General features: G+C 32.0%; 4 protein-coding genes across 4 annotated transcripts; 3 read left to right on the top strand and 1 right to left on the bottom strand.

Annotated features, from left to right (window-relative positions):
- Nucleotides 1–319: 319 nt before the first annotated feature.
- LOC107940314 (uncharacterized) lies at nucleotides 320–4,967 on the top strand. Its single transcript, XM_016873751.2, has 7 exons — nucleotides 320–893; nucleotides 1,013–1,101; nucleotides 1,210–1,348; nucleotides 3,406–3,504; nucleotides 3,624–3,746; nucleotides 3,823–4,091; nucleotides 4,491–4,967. Exons 1-7 carry the CDS (start codon nucleotides 740–742, stop codon nucleotides 4,599–4,601), a joined length of 984 nt encoding a protein of 327 aa, XP_016729240.2. The 5' UTR covers nucleotides 320–739; the 3' UTR covers nucleotides 4,602–4,967.
- A 1,191-nt stretch (nucleotides 4,968–6,158) lies between these two features.
- On the top strand, nucleotides 6,159–7,382 carry LOC121218165 (uncharacterized). The gene is made up of 2 exons (XM_041094927.1): nucleotides 6,159–6,512; nucleotides 6,819–7,382. Exon 2 carries the CDS (start codon nucleotides 6,921–6,923, stop codon nucleotides 7,305–7,307), a length of 387 nt encoding a protein of 128 aa, XP_040950861.1. The 5' UTR covers nucleotides 6,159–6,512; nucleotides 6,819–6,920; the 3' UTR covers nucleotides 7,308–7,382.
- Nucleotides 7,383–11,555: 4,173 nt separating this feature from the next.
- Nucleotides 11,556–12,580, top strand: LOC107935588 (uncharacterized). The gene is made up of 2 exons (XM_016868211.2): nucleotides 11,556–11,756; nucleotides 11,842–12,580. The coding sequence occupies exons 1-2, from the start codon at nucleotides 11,586–11,588 to the stop codon at nucleotides 12,304–12,306; spliced, it is 636 nt and encodes a 211-aa protein (XP_016723700.1). The 5' UTR covers nucleotides 11,556–11,585; the 3' UTR covers nucleotides 12,307–12,580.
- Nucleotides 12,581–13,256: 676 nt separating this feature from the next.
- Nucleotides 13,257–16,274, bottom strand: LOC107935616 (succinate dehydrogenase subunit 5, mitochondrial). The gene is made up of 4 exons (XM_016868242.2): nucleotides 15,835–16,274; nucleotides 14,327–14,637; nucleotides 14,045–14,230; nucleotides 13,257–13,461 (listed from the first exon to the last, which is right to left on the bottom strand). Exons 1-4 carry the CDS (start codon nucleotides 16,007–16,009, stop codon nucleotides 13,405–13,407), a joined length of 729 nt encoding a protein of 242 aa, XP_016723731.1. The 5' UTR covers nucleotides 16,010–16,274; the 3' UTR covers nucleotides 13,257–13,404.
- Between the last annotated feature and the right edge of the window lie 4,412 nt (nucleotides 16,275–20,686).

Below are 20,686 nucleotides of genomic sequence, written 5' to 3'. Positions count from 1 at the left end.
TTATTATTATTATTTAAATAAAAAAATTAAAATACCCTCAAATAATATAATTTATTTTAATTATGAAAAAGATATTTTTATAATTTTTATAATTGAGTTGGTGACTTTGTAATTTTTCTAACTAAGATGATGACCCGATTAAAAATGACACCAATTTAAGGAAAAACTTAAATAATAAAATAAATACACAAATTTGTTTATAACATCATTAAACATGACTCACGAGGATGATTTATAGATGCATTAATTTTTAAATTTTTATTTAAAAAGTACATAAAAATATCGTTAAAATAATAATTATAATTATTTCTTCGTACTCGATCCAGTCGCGAGAGTTTTATTGAACTGTAGATAATCACGTCTACTTAAAAAAATGTAGAAAAAGGATAAAGTGGGTAAAAAATTTTCTTTTTAAAAACCTAAAATTTGTTGATCAATCAACTGGAAACCCTCAACCAACACCAAATTAATCCCCACTTTAAAAAAAAAAATACCTTTCTTAGTTCTTTGTTATTAACCACAAAAACTGAAACCCTCAAACGCACGCAATCATAAAGCTGGAAATCAAGTTCACTGCTGTTAAGGGTCTTCCATTTTTCTGTGGTTTAAGGAAAGTTTGGTTGGTTGCAGGGATCTGGTAAAAGTTTCCTGTTTAATCGATCTGTTGGGGAGGTGTGGAAATTAGAAAAGGAAAGGGGAAAATAAAAAGGAGAAAGGGATATGGTGGGATGAGGGGAAAATGGCTAGAGAAAGTAGACCCAAGGCTTTGGGTTCCGGGCAGTGCTCGTATAAAAGGATAACACTGATTGTTTGCTTCGTTAACATTGTTATTGCTCTCTTTGTTCTTCGTTCTCTTTATTCTTCGCTCTACATTTATTCAAATAAAGATAATGGCAAGTTTTTAAATTTTATCAGCTTTGCGCAAAATTTTTTGGAGTTTTTGTAAGAAATTTTGTATTGTTTAGTGTTTTGAATATCTGGGTTTTTGTTCTTTTTTTCTTTCTTTTTGTAGTTGTAAAGTATACACCAGATCAGATTAGGAAAATGGAAGAATCAGATAAGATTCGAAGAGCTAGTGAACCTATAGAGCTTGTTAAATTGGTATGCAAAAACACCCATATTTCCTCTTCTTTTTTTTTTGATAGTTCACATTTTGTTGGTGATAACACTTTTAATTATGAGATTACAATTTGACCTTTATATATAAAGGTTAAGCGAATAAAGCATGAATTATCGAGTGACGAATCGTTGGCCGAATTGCCACGGGCGGTTAAGCATAAGATAACTGATGAAATCTTACAGAGATTGAGAAGTTTAAGACCAAATGCCAGTATCAGTGACCAGCAAGGTTGGTGTCTTAGTTCCCTTTTTACTTTTTGATTGTTTTGTTTAATTGTATTTCAGTTTTAAAGTTATTGTATTTCTATATGTTCTTATTTAGTAAGTATATAGATTGAACATTTATGATTTATCCTATTCAGGAGTGTTAGGTTTAAGTTCAAAGATTGTATCTTTGTATCTGTTAATGAATGAATCAGAGTCTTAAACTGCATCTTATTAAGGAAACTTTTAGATGTGTGATTAGCTGGTTTAGCATGCAGGGTGAAGCCAGAAAATTACCTTTGCCCTGCTAGAGATGAGCCATAAAAATTTTTTTTTTGGGGGGGGGGAGTACAATTTTACCATTATATTAACTTGTAATTTCATAAATTTCTTAAACTGCCTGCCCTCCCTTATCTATGCCCCCGGCAGGAGAGAGAAATGCTATAATGACATTGCACTTTTTGAGTATGCAGAGTTGGTATTATCCCTCATTTGGTAAGTATTAGGTTTCTTGTGGTGTTATATTAAAGTTGTATTAGGTTTCTTGTGGTGTTATATTAAAGTCGCGCTGTTTTACCTATTACAGACTGATTAGTCCCCTCTTGTTTTAGTTGAAACATTACGACTGCTGGAAAATGAGCTTCCAATTGAATTCTGTTATAAATCCTGAAGAAATCCATTTTGAAACTTTATTTCCATCATACGTGATGCGTGTTTGTGATGTTTTCATAATTTGACTACCTTAAAAAGCTTTATAAAATTAGGGAAGTTCAATTCCTAACGCATGTAAGCTTTAGGATTCATGTTGTTTGATTTCCTTAGGCATTGTTATGCTTTCTCTTCCTTCCTTTCATCTTGCTAAGGTCTCTAATCTTATTGATTCAATATCATCCAATTGTCCTGAGGTGGAAATGCTTTATATTCAATTCATAGCAATTAACAGCATAGATCAGTTCTTTCATATTCATAATCTCCTCGAAGTTAGCTAGCCACTAAATCACAATTTGCAGAACTTTGTGGTTCATTTGACTGATTGCATTAAGATGAAATGCAAGATTTTTTTATCAATGAAATCATATTATGCATTATGATTCTTGATTGAAGAAAGCTTTCGATTCATTGGTTAGGATATATTTCTGATAATAAATTTAAAGGAAAACCCCCCACTTTTTTTGTTGGTGTCCATTAATTTTTTATGAGAAATTATCCTCAAAGAATTTTGTTTAGTACTTGTAAGATATTAGTATATAATGGTCCTCTTATCATATCCTGCTTTTACATTTTGCTACCTTTTTTCCCATTTTTTCTTGTACCTTATTCCTTTATGAAATATATTGGGTCCGAATATATGATTAAATGATGTTCTATCACCTTTTTATCTCTTGTCAATGTAATCAGTCATGGACTTCTTAGAAATAGATATAATTATTACTTTTAGGTGTCTTTACATGGTCGCTTACACTGACTTGGATAGCAACTTGTACTTGTCCTTTTGTTTACTTTTCTCTTTGGTGTAGAAAGGACCGTGTTCTTACTTTTAGATGTTGGTTTTGACTTGTACCTCAATACATGCTCTCCTGCCGACTGTTTAGGAATGTAAAATAAGTAGAAAATTGCTTTAAGCCCAAGGGAATAGTCTTAATGAGGCCAAAGTATAATCTATGATGGGAAGTGCAAGTTTCACGGGTTTGACATTGCCCAAATCGAATGTTTATTGGTTTCATTTTTAGCTGGCAATGCTTTTCTGCTGGATGCTGATCAGCTCTAAGTCTAAAGATTTTTAGTTTTACGAGTTGACAGAAATGGAAGCTTGTATTGCTTTAAATGGAAGCTTGTATTGCTCTATATGTTGCTCTTTCCATATCAACCGCAATTTGATTTTAACTAACACGGTTTGGTTAGAATTTTTTAGGCATTAGTTACTGTTTATCATACAAGAAATTTCTGTGTGTTAGAAGAGTTAAGTAATCAGCAATGGCATAGGTCCCTTGTTTAGGGACGAACTAATCAGCTGTGGCTTTTTTCGGGTTTTTTTTTCATTATAATGTACTATTTTTGTTGATATCATTCTCGGGTTAACAGAAGCGGTTGAAACCTGGCGCAAGGAGAAACTAAAAGAAGCCAAAACGTTGGCCCTCGGAGGAGAGGGGTTGAATTCAACTCTTTTGCAAGAGGAAGCAGGTAACTTGTAATCTGGACACAGCATGTTTCGGTACTTTTTGCATGTCATTGAGATAAAAGCTTTAACCTTCTTCCTTTTTTACAGAATGTTAACTTTACCTGAACATACCATTTTGTAGGGATGTTAGTAAAAGCCTTGGAGTCCAATTGGGCTGCACTATCGGAAGAAATCGGCCTTTGGATACCCACTGAAGTCATTAATCAAGAGCATAATGATAAACCTGAGGGTGTGGAAGATACAGGTAATTGTGCAAAATCGATATATTAACGATATTGAAAGAAAGCCTGTCACTAAGGTGTAACTCTTTTATACTGCAGAAGAGGAGGACCAAATTTTAGCTGGGAGGCCGCTTCCACCACAATGCCATGCTGAACTTCACACGGATTATGATGGTGCAGCCGTTAAATGGGGTCTTACCCACCACAAAGAAAGTGCAGCCGATTGCTGCCAAGCTTGTTTAGATCAAGCAAAAAATGCAAAGCCAGGTGAAAAGAAATGCAACATATGGGTTTATTGTCCGTCGGAGAACGGTTGCTATTCCCCAGATATATATCAACACAAACACATGGAATGCTGGCTGAAATTCGTAAGTCTCCTTTTGTATCCATTAAGTTAACGGTAAAAGTACTAGAGGCTTCTATATTAAGAGTTTGATTGCATTTTATTCAAAAAAATGGGCAAATTTGTCTCTATACATTAGATCAAAGAGTAAATTAGTCTTTTTTTTTGTTAAAATTTTATTTATTTGTACGGTTAAAACTGGCGTGCCTGATCAGTTTTTAACAATAAAAATAGATTGAAATTTTTAGGAGGACCACTTTGCTCTTTGTTGTAATGTATAGGGATTAATTTGCCATTTTTTCAGTAGAAGAGGCAAAATGCAATTTGACTCCGACTATAGGAGGCCTTCATGGTACTTTTACCATCAAGTTACACTTCTTTGCAATGTAAAAGCTAATCCGAATTTTAAACAAAAATTTTGCAGTCAGAGAAGCCAAGATTGAACTTTAAAAACCGATATTCCGAACAATATCGAGACAGACACCCAAAAGCACCTGTTATGATTCCTTGGGTATCAGGTATTATTAGTGAATGAATTTTTATCAACGGAGACACCGGGAACAGGCAGAGTCAATTCGAGACAACAGACTCCAGTTCTATTGAAATCTTTTGATGATGGCCCCATTTATATCATAGACAAATAGACCTATGGTTGTTACAATATAATGTGTTGTCTTTTTGGAACATGGGGGGAAAAATGGAACCTTTTCACCTCCACTTTTGACATGGAAATTCTTTTTGTACCAGTAATGGTGTCTATTGGATGTGGCCTAATTTCCATCTCAAGCAGAATTTGATAGACTTTTATGAGATGAGAAAGAGACCCTGTTATCGTTCTTAGGTTGAGATTACAATTAAAAGAAATGGAAAAAAATGCCTGCAATGGCAATATGAATGTGAATGAATTCTTTAGACCTCTTAGTTTTTGTTTTGTTATTGTTTCCATGGTGTGAGTTTGCAGCATTATTTAAATTTGTGTTGAATCTGAGTAATTATTCTTTAAATTATGATACACTTATGCGGGCTAAAATTTTAGGGTAAATGGTTGCTCAAAGTAAGTTTTTCACTCACTTCAGTTCACGAGTAAAAATTAGATGAATGTTGATGACGGTTGAATCGAATATTTGTACATGATTTGAGATTTGATATACAACATTTAAGAAGTTCTTAGTTGATCATTTTCAAAAAAAAAATTAATTTTCTTATGTCAGAAATCTTTAAAAGTTCAACTTATGCATTTAGCTAAAATAATTATATAACAAATTTATAAAAAAAAAATCAAATATAGTTTTGATTGAAATGGTAAAGTTGAGAAAGTAAATGTGGTCGGTTAGTTGAATCTTATCTTATGGCTCAACATTTTAGTAGATAGCGTTTATCTCGTAGTATAATGCATAATCTTATTATTTTGTATTTTTTTCTTTTATTATTTTAATTAGCTTAATTTTTTTTTCAAATAGGATTTAAGTTTGACTTAAAATAAAATTTATAATTATTATATTTACTCTAATGATTTATTTATTAGAAATTGAGATTAAAAAAGAATTAAAGAATGAGATTTGTTTAAGAAAATAATAAAGATAATTTAATAAAATGTGCTTCTAAGTTATCTTATATTTGTCAATCAAATATCTCTAAATGTAACATACCCGGCATTTCTTTTTGTAATCTTATTATAAAACGTAATTTTATATATTTTTGAACCAAACGAACCCTAAATGTCATGTTTTGACAAGGGTAATAGCTAAGGGCAAGTAGTGACCTTGGCCCTGGATTTTTTTTTAGCTCTTTTAAAATTTATAAAATTATAATTTAATAATGGTGAAAATTTTACCTTTTAAGTACCTTAACCCCCAATTTATTATTCAATTTTGGTCCTTTAAACAATATTTTAGCCTTGCTTTTGAGTTTAAATTATGTATTTATTTTTAAAATTTATATAAAAAGATAAAAATCCACTCAAAATAATGTTGGGACGGGTAAACTAATAAAAAAGGGACTAAATTTATAAGTTGAGTAAGATACAGGGACTAATTATAAAATTTAAAATAAGGGACTAAATTTATAAGTTGAGTAAAATAAAGATACTAATTATAAAGTTTGACCAGTAATTTCAAGATCGTTTTGAGGACCAAACCAACCAGTCTATCCCAGAAACAAAAAAAAACACAATCAAATCGGTTGTTGGAAACAAATCGATTCGTCGTCTTTTAATCATCACTTAAGTTCAAGTTTAGGAAGTTAGATCATTAGAACTTAAAAAAGGATTTAATTGATTATTACAAACAATTGTTGGGAGAAAAAAAAATTAAAGTAGAAAATTTTGCTTGCTTCAATAGAAATTTGCTCCAAATCTCGATTCTACGACAACATCGATAAACCCAATTCATTATCGGAGCAAAGAAGCTTTGTTTTTGAATCTTGAAGACGTTTATCATCATTTAAGGTTAGTGTTTTTATTATTTCTGTTTATGTTTTTTTTGGAATTTTGATTCTAGTTTAAAAGTTGTTCATTTTGATCCTTTAATCATTAACATGTTCCATAACTTTTCTGGGTTTTGTTTTATAAATGTTAAAGGTTGTTAATTCAGTAATTTAGAGTTGATTAAATCGTTAAATTTTGGTTATAAATAGAGATTTTAGTAAAAAAAAGAAGAAGAAATTTTAGTTCGAATGTTGATATTGTTAGTATTTTCTGTTAAAATTTAGTATAAACTGTGTACTGAGTTTATAATTGTTTGTGTATATGAAGTTGATATGATTGCATGAGCATATTGATGGCGAATTTTGACGGAAAATGGTGAATTTTGATGGAAAATACGGATTTTGACGGAAAATACTTAAAACGAAGCAGATGGGTTCTGGGGAAGGGAACCCTCATTTCAGTGTTTTTGATGGAGTGAAGACTTTCTCATTAACACCCGAAGCTCTCATGGCCGATATCAACACTGCTATCACTAATCTCGAATACGCACGTGCCACGGCTTTCCTCGATTCCCCGTCTTTGTCATTGTCAAGAAACAAAAGCTGTGATTCATCCGAGTATGATGCTCAGATGGCTGATCAGGCTTATAAAGCCGGTTGTGCCGCATTAGCTGCTGGTAAGCTCGATGAAGCTTTTCATTCTTTGAATGTTTCGCTCTCTAAATGTCCGCCCGAGAAAGCCTCTGCTGTTGCTAAGCTTCAGTCTCTTATATCTCTTACTTCTCAACAACTCAACAAATCTCCTGTTTCGGGCTAGCCCTGTGTTTGTAGGGTACTTTTTTCTAAATTCCATTATCACCGTTTCAATTGAATTTCAGTTAAAATTATTGCATTATGTTGCCTCTTTCATATGCTTTTGCTTTGTGTTTTGCTTCGATCCTCGGATATTCGTAAGAATCTTAGATTAATTACCACTTGGTTTTCAATTTTAAACCATGTTTTGATTAGTAGCTACGGAAAAAGGAAAGGTGCATCTCAAGAGAGATGTTCTAGCTAAATAGGTGACACTTAACTTTCATATCCTTTCGAAATTCGGGCTGTTGTGTTGATTCCGGTTTAAGTTCCGTCTAGGTTTGCTTATGCAGCATGTTTTCCTCCTGATTCGATTACTTTTACTATATTCTTAGTGAGGTTAGATGGTATCATAGTATGTTCGAGTCAAAGAACTATATACTATACACTGTGCCAATACCGTACAAAAAATGGTAAAAGTACCATGGAGCCCTTGTACTAGGTGTTAGATTGCATTATGCCCTCTCTACTAAAAAAATGGGCAAATTAGTTCTTGTACGTTAGATCAAAGAGTAAACTGGTCCTTCTGTTAAAAATTCCATCAATTTCTATGGTTAAAAAGTGGTTTTTATACATCAGCATGAGGTACATGTAACCGTCTGGTTATTCCGTTAGTTACACCAGTTTTGAATAGTATAAATGGATGAAATATTTAATAGAAATGATCAGTTTGCTTTTTGATCTAATGTACAAGGACTAATTTGCCCACTTTTTGAGTAAAGAGAGCAAAATGCAATCTAACTCCCGGTATAAGGGCTTCGATGGTACTTCTACCTGCAAAAGACTATTTCAAATACTGGCAGTTTTGAGACTTTTTGATAGGACTTTCTGTCGTCCAAGGTGGTTTCTTTTACAATATTCTCGGTGAAGTTAGACAGCCTCATTGTTTCTTCGAGTCAAAAAACTGTAAACCATACATTGTGTCAATACCATTCAAAAGACCGCCTCGAGGTTTATTCGGGATTTGGATACTGCCGGTCAAGTTGAACTTTTTCAATACAACTTCTGTCATCCAAGCTGGTTACTTTTACAATATTCTCGGTGAAGTTAGATGGCCTCATCGTATGATCGAGTCAAAGAACTGTAAACTATACATTGCGTCAATACCATACAAAAGACTGTTTCGAGGTTTATTAGGGATTGCATACTAAATCATCGAGTATATCGAATTCTAACATTTGAACATTGTGTACAATTCATTCATGTTCTAGTTTTTTCTGTTTGGTTCTAAAATTAGGTGGGAAACCTTGTTGCTTTTGCCTTTTTCCATTCATGAAGTTTGTCTGAGGTTGGAGATCACTTTTTCTTCTTTTCTGACAAATAATGCTATTAGTTGGACTTTCCTATCATATTTCATTATATGATTTAATTGATGATATCACATTTTCCCTTCTAGAAGTATAGTTTTACGGTTTAGGGTTGAATTTCTTAGGGTAAATAATGAGTGTTAGGAACATGAAGCATGTATGTTTATTTGCACCAAAACAGTTGCTCTAGTTGTTTGTTCTTCTGTTTTTTTCATACAATAATTGCCAAGCATGCATGCAAATATTTTATCTGATTTGCTGGTTGTCTATACCCCCGGTTCGGGTAAAAGTATCATGGAGGCCCTTGTATTAGGAATCAGATTTCATTATGCTCCCTTTACTCAAAAAGGGGACAAATTAATCCTTACATGTTAGATCAAAGAGTAAATCAGTCCGATCCATGTATGTCAGTATAAGGTATATGTGGCACGTTATGTGTACTGTTTAGTTATTTTGTCAAGAATGCCAGTTTTTAACCGTAAAAATGGATGAAAATTTTTAACAGAAGAATTGATTTACTTTTTGATCTAACGTATAAAGACTAATTCAACTGTTTTTGAGTAAAGGGGTAAAATTCAAATTGACTCCTAATACTAGGGCCTTTATGGTATTTTTACCCGACTTGTTCTAAAAGAACTCAACTTTAGAGTTTTGTTATGTGTTCGAGGGAAGTTGATACTTGAAGGAGATGGATCAATGGAAACTATTGGTTCTTGGTTGAAAGATTTGATAGCTTAGATATTAAGTAATCAACGTATGATATATTCTGGTTTAAGTCTGATCATGTATGGATACCATTTGGATATTCCGATTATTAGTTCAATGTTTATCTTTATCCTTGCAGGCATGAAAGACCAGTTCTTCGAAAGAGGTGCCATTAAGAATTACAAAAAGTCATAAATTTTAAAGTTGGGTTAACAATTGGACTTGAATTTTAATATTTAAAAAGTATAAAGATTAATTTTCTAAAAATAAAAACAGAAGGATTAAATTTCAAATTTTCAAGGAGTGCAAGAATTTGGGGTTAAAAGAAAAAATTGCATGTAACAAGTTTTATATACCAATTAAAAACTTGGCTTGATTAAACTAGTTCACATGATTTGTACTTTTAAGCTCATGTTCAAACTCGTTTCATATATAAATTTTATGTTTAGGGTTTATTTCTAAATTATATCAAGACTAAATTAGTAATTTAATATAAATATATTATAAGTACAAAAGGTCTGTTAAGCTCGTGAATTGCTCAAATTGAATATTTAAGGTATTTAAACTCGACTTGTATGTTAGCTCGAGTTCGACTTGACAATGACCCAATGGTATACTATTATACGAGCCAACTTGAACAGTTTAAAACTTGACTTGAAATTTACTATTTGAAAACTTTCTTAGAGTTTAATCGAATACACTATCATAAATGCTAAAGCTCAGCTCGATTAACCTTGTTTACATGATTTACACCTGAGTTCGAGTTCAAACTCGTTTTCTATAAAAAACTTTTAAAAAATATACTATAAAAAAAGCTAGACTAGATTCACCAATTGGTCAAAGTATTAAGGTACTCGAGCTTTAGCTTGCGCAATAACTCAAACTTGGCTCGATAAATGATCAAATCATATTCAAGTTTTCTTTCGAGTCAAACTTGAATAATTTGTAAGGGTGTAATCGAGACGAGCTCAGCTCGGATACTATCAAGCTCGAGCTCAACTTGAAACTCGAAACTTGGCTTGAACTCAATCAAACATCTATATTTAAACTTGAGCTTGGCTCAAGATATAATCGAGCTACTCGAGCTCAATTAAACTCGTTTACCAATTTTTGTATTCGAGGTTCAATAATAAAATTTAAGGTTAATAATATACGAATTACTTGAAAAAAAGACAGAATCCTTATTGTCCCAATACAATCCGTCATCGTTTGGTACCAAGTCTCAGTTTTCACCGTGACTTCAGCTTCAGGAAATTACTTGTAAGTAACTCCAAAGGAAACTATTTTATGGAAAAGGTGAAAACAAATTTATAAATTCACTTTGAAGGGTCTCAATAGGGAATTTATTTATTATTTTAATCCCAATTTATTTGTTGATATGTCTTTAGCCTCCCCTTTTTTTTGTGTGTTTTAATTTAACTTAGTCTTTACCCCAAAGGATATAGAATCCCACTATTTTCAGTAAGCTGTAAAGCCATTATCAACACAAACATCAAAACAAATAAAGGAGCTATACCAAGTTGGTTAAATTCTAATTTTGATCTTTCAACTATGCTCGTTTTTGGAATTTAGTCCGTATACTTCTTTTATGATCTTCTTATACCTTAATTTGGTACCTTTGTTCTTACAATGTTATTAGTTAGTCCAAATACTTAATATTCTATACTATTTCCGATTAAATTTCGGTATGAAGAAGAGCTTTATAAAAATCATATTGACTTTTATAAAAGAAAAATACTGGATTAATCGAGTCTATTCAAGCAGTCACTAGTCAATTAAATGATATTCTTATAACAATTGGGGTTATAGATTTTCAGTTTACGAATGAAGACATGGATCCTTTTTTGTTTGTTAGAAGTGTTTTTTTTTTAATTTACGTTGGTGTTTTAAGTGGGAAGTCCTAATGATATTATAAAAGTAAAGGATCAAATTATATCATATTAAAACGCAATGATTAACTCCTAAATTTAAGCATAATAGAGGGATAAAAACCATAATTTGACCACCATATGTCTATAACAATCAGTGCTTTTATATTTAACTGGAATAGTTGATCGTGTTAACCATTTAAACTAAGAATCATGTCGAACTAGAAATTAAATCTCAAATTCAACATAATAGAGGGACCAAAACTATAATTTCACCATAAAAGTCTTATAATAATCATTGTTATATAAGAATATGTATAATATAAAGTCAGTAACTTAGAAATCAATTTGGCATTTCCAAACATGAGTGTCTTTTACCAAGAAGAGCACTCTCATCATTCTAAGAGATGCAAATTCATAGCTACACTTTTAAAGGAAGCATTTTCCCATTGCCATAGTTTCAATGGTCGGTTTTCGAGTTCGGGTCACGATGATGACGAACACTCAACGAGTGACATCGATGATGAGTCTGAGGTATCAACAATTTCCCACTCTTTCTACACGTACGAATGTTCATTTTGTTTCATTTCTTTCTTTGTTTGTGATATGTTGTTTATAGGTAGTTGTTTCGGAAATCCGGACTCGAGCGATGGAAAAGATGAACAGAAAGATGAGTTCAATGACGGGAAGCTTTTCGTGGGTGTTATCTCCATCGACGGGAGAGATTTACATAAGCTCGAATCATTTTAAAAGAAGAGACAACGATAATGAAGATGATGAATTCTTTTCAGTAGGGAGTTGTTTCTCATTGTGTTCGAGTGGTGTTAGTAGGGAAGCGTTTATGTCGGCTAAATCAAATTTCTCGCGTTGTTCAAGTTTAAAGAATGTTGATTTCCCAGATATTTGGAAGTTTGATTCAGAAGATTTTCGAAGGCGATCGATCATTAAGGAGTTTTGTCATTGTGAAGGGTGGCCATTTGGGTTATGTAGGAAAGTTGTGTTGCTACCACCTTTGCCTAAATCACCCTCGGAATCTTGGTCTTGGCGTAAAGGGACTAGATTAGCCAAGACTCCATATATTTAAATATGTTGCAAGTTTCTATACTTTGATATAATTCTTTTACTTCAAAAAATCTTTTTATCTATAAAGAATTTTAGTCCAATCATTGACACCCATTAATGTTTTTAGTGTCAACAATTGGACTGAGAAAAATTATGATACTAAAATAAAGTACAAAGACTGATGATATATTAGTCACTTTTGTTTCGAATTTCTCTTTTTTCTTTCATTTTGACAATGAAAGCCGAATATACATTTAATATGAATGTTTTTATATATTTGAAGAATTGCACTCTTACATTTATACTCGAGTATTTATATCCTAATAAGAAATATTATTAAGCCTCATTTGCAAATATATGGGGTAAGATAAGGTCAATAGTAGACGTATTTGAGGATAGAATTATCACTTAAACTCGAAGATTTACTCAAATTCGAGATAGTTGAAGTTAAAATATTAGATCTGAAAAATTCGTTTAAATAAAAAAAATTAAACCTGTTTAAAATATAAGTTAAATCCAAGCTCAAACATTCAAGCTTGAATTCAAATTAACTCAATTTGTTTTCTAAATTTAATAAACTATATTATGTAATTTATAATAAAAAATAAATCATTAGTAATTTATAATACTATGAAGTAAACATTAAATAAAATTGCCTACATATGAAAATTCAATAAATGAAAAAGTTAAAATATAAATAATACAATTTTTTAGAAAAATAAAAGTCATATATGCATGGCCAAAATAAATGAGATAATTAGTTACAAATATGATAAATTTGAGCAAAATTTTAAACCTATATTTTTGATTAAATTGAGTTCAAGTAAGTATAAAATGTGTTAATATCATACTTAAAGTTGACCTAAACCCAACAACCCTCAAGCTGGAGAAAAATTTTCCCATAAAATTTTCCATGCAAAATTTTCCCATAAAAAAATTTTCAGAAACATGATTTTACACTTTGATTTATTGTTTTGTTGACAACATAAGCCTTTTTATTTAGCTTTCCAAGCAAACTCCAAGGTTTTCTAGGAGAACAACTTGTCTCCTACTATTCATAAACATGATCTAAAACAGAACAAGAAAAAGAGTTCACATGAAATGTCTCAACAATTTAGTGCTAAGCTCTTTGTTCCACATAAGATCCAGAGAGTCCCGAGGTACCAAGAACGGTAATCTGCATCGAAAGCAACCGAAAAAAATATTAGACCGAATTACATTTTTCGTAATTGCATGATTCATACACCAAAAGTTTGTGTTAAACTGTTTCCGTGATCAGTGACATTGTCAAATATAAAAAGGCAGCAAAGGAAAACAACGGGTGAATGCATATAAGTCTCGGCGGATGAAGATGGATTGGAAAACAGGTTAAAGTTTAGCCCGGGGTTCAGCTTGGTGTTCTGGAATACCGGACATTTAAGATGTTAACCATGGTCACAGAAGAACAAATAGCAATTAGCATATACAAGCTGAGGCATCTTAACCTAAATTGTAATTCTCTTGTTTCATATTAAAACACGAACTACGTGAAAATGATGTGAAGTGAATGAAAAAACCTGTTAAAACATGGTCGAGGTAGATCATGCAGTCGTGACTGAATTCATAGATATGTTGCAAATAGTATATATAATCTGAAGTCATAATTCTCTTGTTTCATATTAATACATGAACTACATGGAAAATGATACGAAGTGCATGAATAAACGCAGATCATGCAGTCGTAACCGAATTCATAGATATGCTGTAAATAAGTTTATTACCTTTCCCCACTCAGAACCTAGGCCACTACATCTCATCTTTAGGTAGATCATCTTTGATCCCAACTCATTCTCTACCTTCTTTCGCAAGTAGGTTTCGTTAGGACCGAATGCATCCAAGTAAGTCGCGTATCGTTGGAACACTGTCTTAAGTGCAGCAGCAAACTCGCTTGATAAAGGTTTTACATTCTACGAAATAAAGGATTCGATTCATCAAATGCCAACAATCGGCAATAGAAAGAAAAGAAAAGGGAAAAACGAGGTCTTTATTTATTATAGTAATACCTCTCCGCTCACTCCGATGCTGTCATCGAGTTCCATTTTCATGGTGATTAGAATACCGCCAAACTCTTCAACAGCTTCAGCGGCACGGAAAACATTTCTTAAAGCTTCCTGACCGGCTTTGTCATCAGTATTTTTCGATAAGGCTTTCTTTGCATCTTGTACAACCGAATAGGGAAGCTCATCCCAACTTGCAGCCATTAAGTCCTTGAAAACATTCAGAATCTCAGTGTCGTTTATGTCAGGCAAATGAGCTGCATCTTCACTAAAATAGCGCATGCTTCCCGATCTCAACGCAAAGGACGACCTCCCACCTGCATATTTTCACTCGTGAATAAAAATGTGTTGGAACTTGATACAAGTTGGTATTATTACAAGTTACAACATGCTACACAATCCACTAGAAGTTCGTATACATTTAATGCACTCTATTTACAAATCTATACACTGTCTATGTCTAAATTTAATTTCAACGCCTTTATCAAGGTAACAGCATTTAGTTCACTTTCATATATATAGTGTATCAAATACCAGCCCTTAATTGTAAGCAGGTACAAAATATAGTTTCATTAAAGTAGCTGCGTCCTAATATCATACACACAAGTACACATCAAAAACCCATAAATTAGCAGAAAACAGTCACAACCTTAAGGGGATTCTAAAGAGGTTAAAAATCCAACCTTCAAGGAGTATAGTTCTGTTGACAGGATTTAGAATTGCTCCGGAAAAAGTCTGTGAAATGTCATCCATTGAGGAACGACAGACACCTCAACAGGTCCAGCATTGGGCTCAGAATGTATATGTTCGGTTTTATCCCTGGGTTTTGTCTCCCAAATCCGCTGAGAGCCTGAGTGCGTTCACAGACTGGTTGTGCTGAGAGCCTGCCGTGGTGGCGGTTCCCAGCTCCACCTAGCAAGAAAACTCAACATTTGCAAGTCCTACCAAGAGCAAATGTTGAGATTTACTTGATAAGTGAAAGTGCTCCCGCTCTCTTGGCAAACTCAGTCTGTGAACCCACTTGAACTTTCAATAGACTCGGGAGACAAAACCCAACAATAAAACTGAACATAGACATCCAAGGTCTAATACCGGACCTGTTAAGAGGTTCGTGGGCCCTCCTCCTCAGGTTCTTGGCACAATCAGCCTCTGAACTCACTCGGACTCTCAGTAGAGTCGGGAGATAAAACCCAGAAAAAAAACCAAATATAGACTTAAGGAGTCGGTAGGCCCTCGGCAAATGATACTTCACAGACTTCTCCCCGAACAGTTAGAATCCCTCAACAAGTTCAAATCTCGCAGACGTAAAAAAATAGCTACAAATTTGAAATCCCAAGAAGAAAAAGTCAGCCACGAGCTATATTTTTACTAAAACACTAAATCTAAGTCGATAAACTCAGCGATTCCCAATATAATCAGAAAAAGGAGAAAGATAAACTCAGCGATTTCCAATATAATTAAAAAAACGAGAAATGGGTAATAAAAAAAGAATCCAAAAGAATAGAAAAAAGTACCAGAAGGGGTGTTTCTAGGCGGATTAGGGGCGATAGGCGATGAGATAGAGAAGAAACTCCGGGAAACCAAGTGGCGATTGTGGTTGACGGCGGCCGTGACGGCGATGGGGGTAAAACGGGAAGATCTGAAACATGCTGCTCTATAAACGGATCTCAACGCCATCATCTTCTCCATTTTTTTTGAAGCTTTTTCTTTTTTTAGTTTTTAATCAAATTGGCAGAGAGACAGTACAGAGAAAAGCAGAGTCAGCCGAGTATCGAAAGCGTTGTTTAGTAAACGGGAAGCTTTGGCAAATCAGGGCAGGTTTGGTTCGCTGTATTGGATTAGAGGCGTATTGGATTAGAGGTGTATTGGGATTAGAGTTGTATTGGATTAGAGGTGTAATAGCTAATCCACTGTTTGGTTGAATGTAATGGAATAGAGGCGTAATAGTAATCTTGTGTTTGGTTGAATGGAATAGAGGTCTAATAGCATAATGGAAAAAATTAAAATGACTAGAATACCCTTAGCATAAATTTATTTTGGTAAATGATTATTGTTATTGTTATTTAAATTATAATAAGATTATTATTATTAATAATAAATAATTTAATCATATTTAAACATAATTATTATTAAATATATTTTAATTAAAATATATAATTTAATAAAATTCTTAATAATTAATATTCTTATATTAATTTACTGAAATCATAATATATGATACTGTAAAATATAAATTAACATAATTATTATTAAATATATTTTAATTAAAATATATAATTTAATAAAATTCTTAATAATTAATATTCTTATATTAATTTACTGAAATCATAATATATGATACTGTAAAATATAAATTAACATAATTATTATTAAATATATTTTAATTAAAATATATAATTTAATGAAATTCTTAATAATTAATATTCTTATATTAATTTACTCAAATCATAATATATGATACTGTAAAATATAAATTAACATAATTATTATTAAATATATTTTAATTAAACTATATAATTTAATAAAATTCTTAATAATTAATATTCTTATATTAATTTACTGAAATCATAATATATGATACTGTAAAATATAAATTAACATAATTATTATTAAATATATTTTAATTAAAATATATAATTTAATGAAATTCTTAATAATTAATATTCTTATATTAATTTACTGAAATCATAATATATGATACTGTAAAATATAAATTAAAATAATTATTATTAAATATATTTTAATTAAACTATATAATTTAATAAAATTCTTAATAATTGATATTCTTATATTAATTTACTGAAATCATAATATATGATACTGTAAAATATAAATTAACATAATTATTATTAAATATATTTTAATTAAAATATATAATTTAATGAAATTCTTAATAATTAATATTCTTATATTAATTTACTCAAATCATAATATATGATACTGTAAAATATAAATTAAAATAATTATTATTAAATATATTTTAATTAAACTATATAATTTAATAAAATTCTTAATAATTAATATTCTTATATTAATTTACTCAAATCATAATATATGATACTGTAAAATATAAATTAACATAATTATTATTAAATATATTTTAATTAAACTATATAATTTAATAAAATTCTTAATAATTAATATTCTTATATTAATTTACTCAAATCATAATATATGATACTGTAAAATATAAATTAACATAATTATTATTAAATATATTTTAATTAAACTATATAATTTAATAAAATTCTTAATAATTAATATTCTTATATTAATTTACTCAAATCATAATATATGATACTGTAAAATATAAATTAACATAATTATTATTAAATATATAACTTGAAAATTATATTCTGCATAAACATAATTAACTTATACTAAGAAAAGTTAGATGAAAATGAAATTGTACATCATAATCAATATGTTCAAAAGTTTTACAACATCAAAAGTTTGAACATTGATATTTAATGGTGAGAAAGAAATCTTCTGACCCATTCCAATCGGGCAACAGAAGGTAAACTGAAGAAAACGATCATTTGAGTTGGATGATCGGGAATTTTACTCAAAGCATCATACCGCTGATCGTCGGTTAAACCTTCAATTGACCATAAGGCTGAATATAAATTTGAAGCTTTCTCTTCCATCTTTTCTTCAGACTTCTGCTGAACTACCACCTAGGAGGCAATACTCATACTGATTCTATCGCCAACGGCCTGGATTTTTTCCCCCAACAAGGTGGCAGCCTCCTCAAATGAAGCATACACATTATCACGAGCATCATATTTCTTTTTTCTCTTGTTTGAAGATGAGGAACCCCCTTGATCTCTATCTCCTCGCGGATCCATACAGGAAACATCCATGTCGTCTAAAGAGACGTCAGCTTCGCAGTCATAGAATGTGTTTCTCTCTTCATTCATATCTGTAGTACGATCATCCTCAGCATGTATTTCTTCAAGAACATCAGCAGCTGTTTGAGCGTCTTTCCCAGTCGCCCGATCTCTTGCGTATATGGCAGTAAGCTGGTTGTAGTAAGGGAAAGAACGATGTCTGAACTGAGAGGCTTCTTTGTGACTCTGAAAAAAACGAGGAAATCATATTAGTTATAAGTTTTGTAAAAAAGCAAATAAATACTTGAAATACATTTTACCTTAACATAGGATTCCCAAACTGCATCTTCAGCAACAACGAGCTGCCTATGCTCGTCCCAACCAAAACCGCTGTTGTTTTGACCATTAAGCATGTCGTAGACGACTGACCATTCCCTTTTTAAGCACCTAATCTGAGATTCAATATTTGGTCTCGCCTTCAACATTGCTCCTGGTAAAGCCTTTTCTAGCATTTTCTCTAGCTCGTTCAAATAACCGGCTTTGAATCCGGTATCAGCATTAAATGTTCCTACATTGTGCAAATCCACCATGCAAGAAACCAAGGCTGCATCCTCTTCTGGAACCCATTTTCTCTTGCTTCCTCGAGAAGCTTGAGAAGAAGCACCCGTTGGTGGAACACCTGACATATTGTTCTTAAGAAAAAAAAACAAATTAACATTATTTACTATTTTGAATATCATGAATCAAAAGGTGAACAATTTATAATATTATATCGGTAGTTCAATACTAATTTTAAATTTATAACACATGCTGAATGAAAAGATAATTAAATTATAATTCAACAAAGTTTAGTACAATACAAAATTTTAATCAAAGACCACCAAAGTTTCATAAACTAGATACATAAAATAACATCAACAAATCAATTCAAACTCAATTTGTCCCTAAACCTAACTAATTTCTAGATGTTTGCCATTCATCGAACATTTGGTTGGCTAGTAGCATTAATTACTCTACATTAGAAAATGAATAATATATAGAACAGCGAGAGAGAGAGAGAGGAGATATTATGGGAGTTGTGGGAAAGGACAATAAAAGGTTGACAGTGATGGTTGCTACTTAAGGTGGTGAGTCAGAGGACCACACTAGAATTGAAGAGCTTGAGGCTACAGTGGTTGCTTTAAAAGCACATATGGTCATGACTGACTAGATGAGGGAAATTGAGATAGCCTAAAAATAGCTATCTAATGCTGTGAATAGCTTGGGTGATGAGAAAAGGAATGGCATTGGCATCATTAAACATAGGACTGAGGAAGTGATAAGCAACCTATGTGATGAGGCAAAGGATGTTACAAGCGTCACTAAATAGGGACTTGAGGAGCTTGAGGCTCAAGTGAATGTGCTTCAAATGGCTGTGAGACGAACGAGTTATTGCACAATAGACAAAGGTAAGCGCACCAAGGTGCCAGAACTGTGAAACTATAAAGGAGCAAGGGATGACAAAGAACTCAAAATTTTCTTGTTCAGTATGGAGCGATATTTCAAGGTTGTGTACACTAACTAAGACGACGACAATGTGGTCATGGCCGTAATGTATATTGCGGGTGCTGCAAAGTTGTGGTGGTGTTCAAAATTTGTAAATGATGTGAAAATGAAGAGTGAAGGAGCTGTTAGAGCTAGAAGCAAAAAGGCATTGCTAAAGTATTCACATGGTTTAGGAGCTAAAGTATTCACATGGTTTATCGGTGAATCAGTTTCTAATTATAAAATCAGTTCCCCCTTTTCCTTTCCCAGCAGCCACTGCATCTATGCAAGCTGTAATTTAGAATCTTTAAATCAGAAACATCTCACTGAAGCTGGATAATCTTCCTAGCTTCCATTATTTCTCCCCAAATCAAGCGGATTTACATTCAAGTCTCTAATTCTTCTTGGTAAGCTTAAATTTAAAGGATAGTTAAAGTTTCTCTTTTTCTATTTATCCAAATCTCATGAAAATAAAGTAAAATAAAAATAATCATACTGCTAAATCCAATAGATATTCCAGTCGGATTCTATTGATTCTAATTAAAATTTATTAAAATTTCAATTTCAGTAACCTCCTAATTCCATTTTGTAAAGAAATGATAAATTTCCAATTAAGAAAAAAGGAGCTGGAAATTATTAATAAGAGACAGAATTAGACTTACAGAAGGTTTCCATCGAAGAAGCATTTCCTGAAGGAAAGGAAAGGGAAAAAAATCAGTAAATAAGGTGGGTTATCCATTTTTTGAATCGAAGAAACAATAGAAATTATAAGAAATCGAAATAACAAAAGAAAGGAAGAGAGTGGAACTACGAACGTGAAGCCATCATCCTTGAGCTCCCTTAAGAAACTGCGGAGACCCCTCTCACGGATCGCCTGCAACGCACTCTTTACCACCGTTGTAAATTATGTTGTAAAGAAAAAGAAAAGAAAAGGTTGTGAAGCAGCTAAACTGAAACAGAAGGAAGAAACAGAAGGAACAGCTAAACTGAAACAGAAAGAAGAAATAGAAGG

Source organism: Gossypium hirsutum, chromosome D06 (assembly GCF_007990345.1).
Source record: "Gossypium hirsutum isolate 1008001.06 chromosome D06, Gossypium_hirsutum_v2.1, whole genome shotgun sequence".
Taxonomy (NCBI): domain Eukaryota; kingdom Viridiplantae; phylum Streptophyta; class Magnoliopsida; order Malvales; family Malvaceae; genus Gossypium; species Gossypium hirsutum.
The sequence above is the reverse complement of the archived record's forward strand: the minus strand, read 5'-3'. Positions and strand labels throughout refer to the sequence as shown.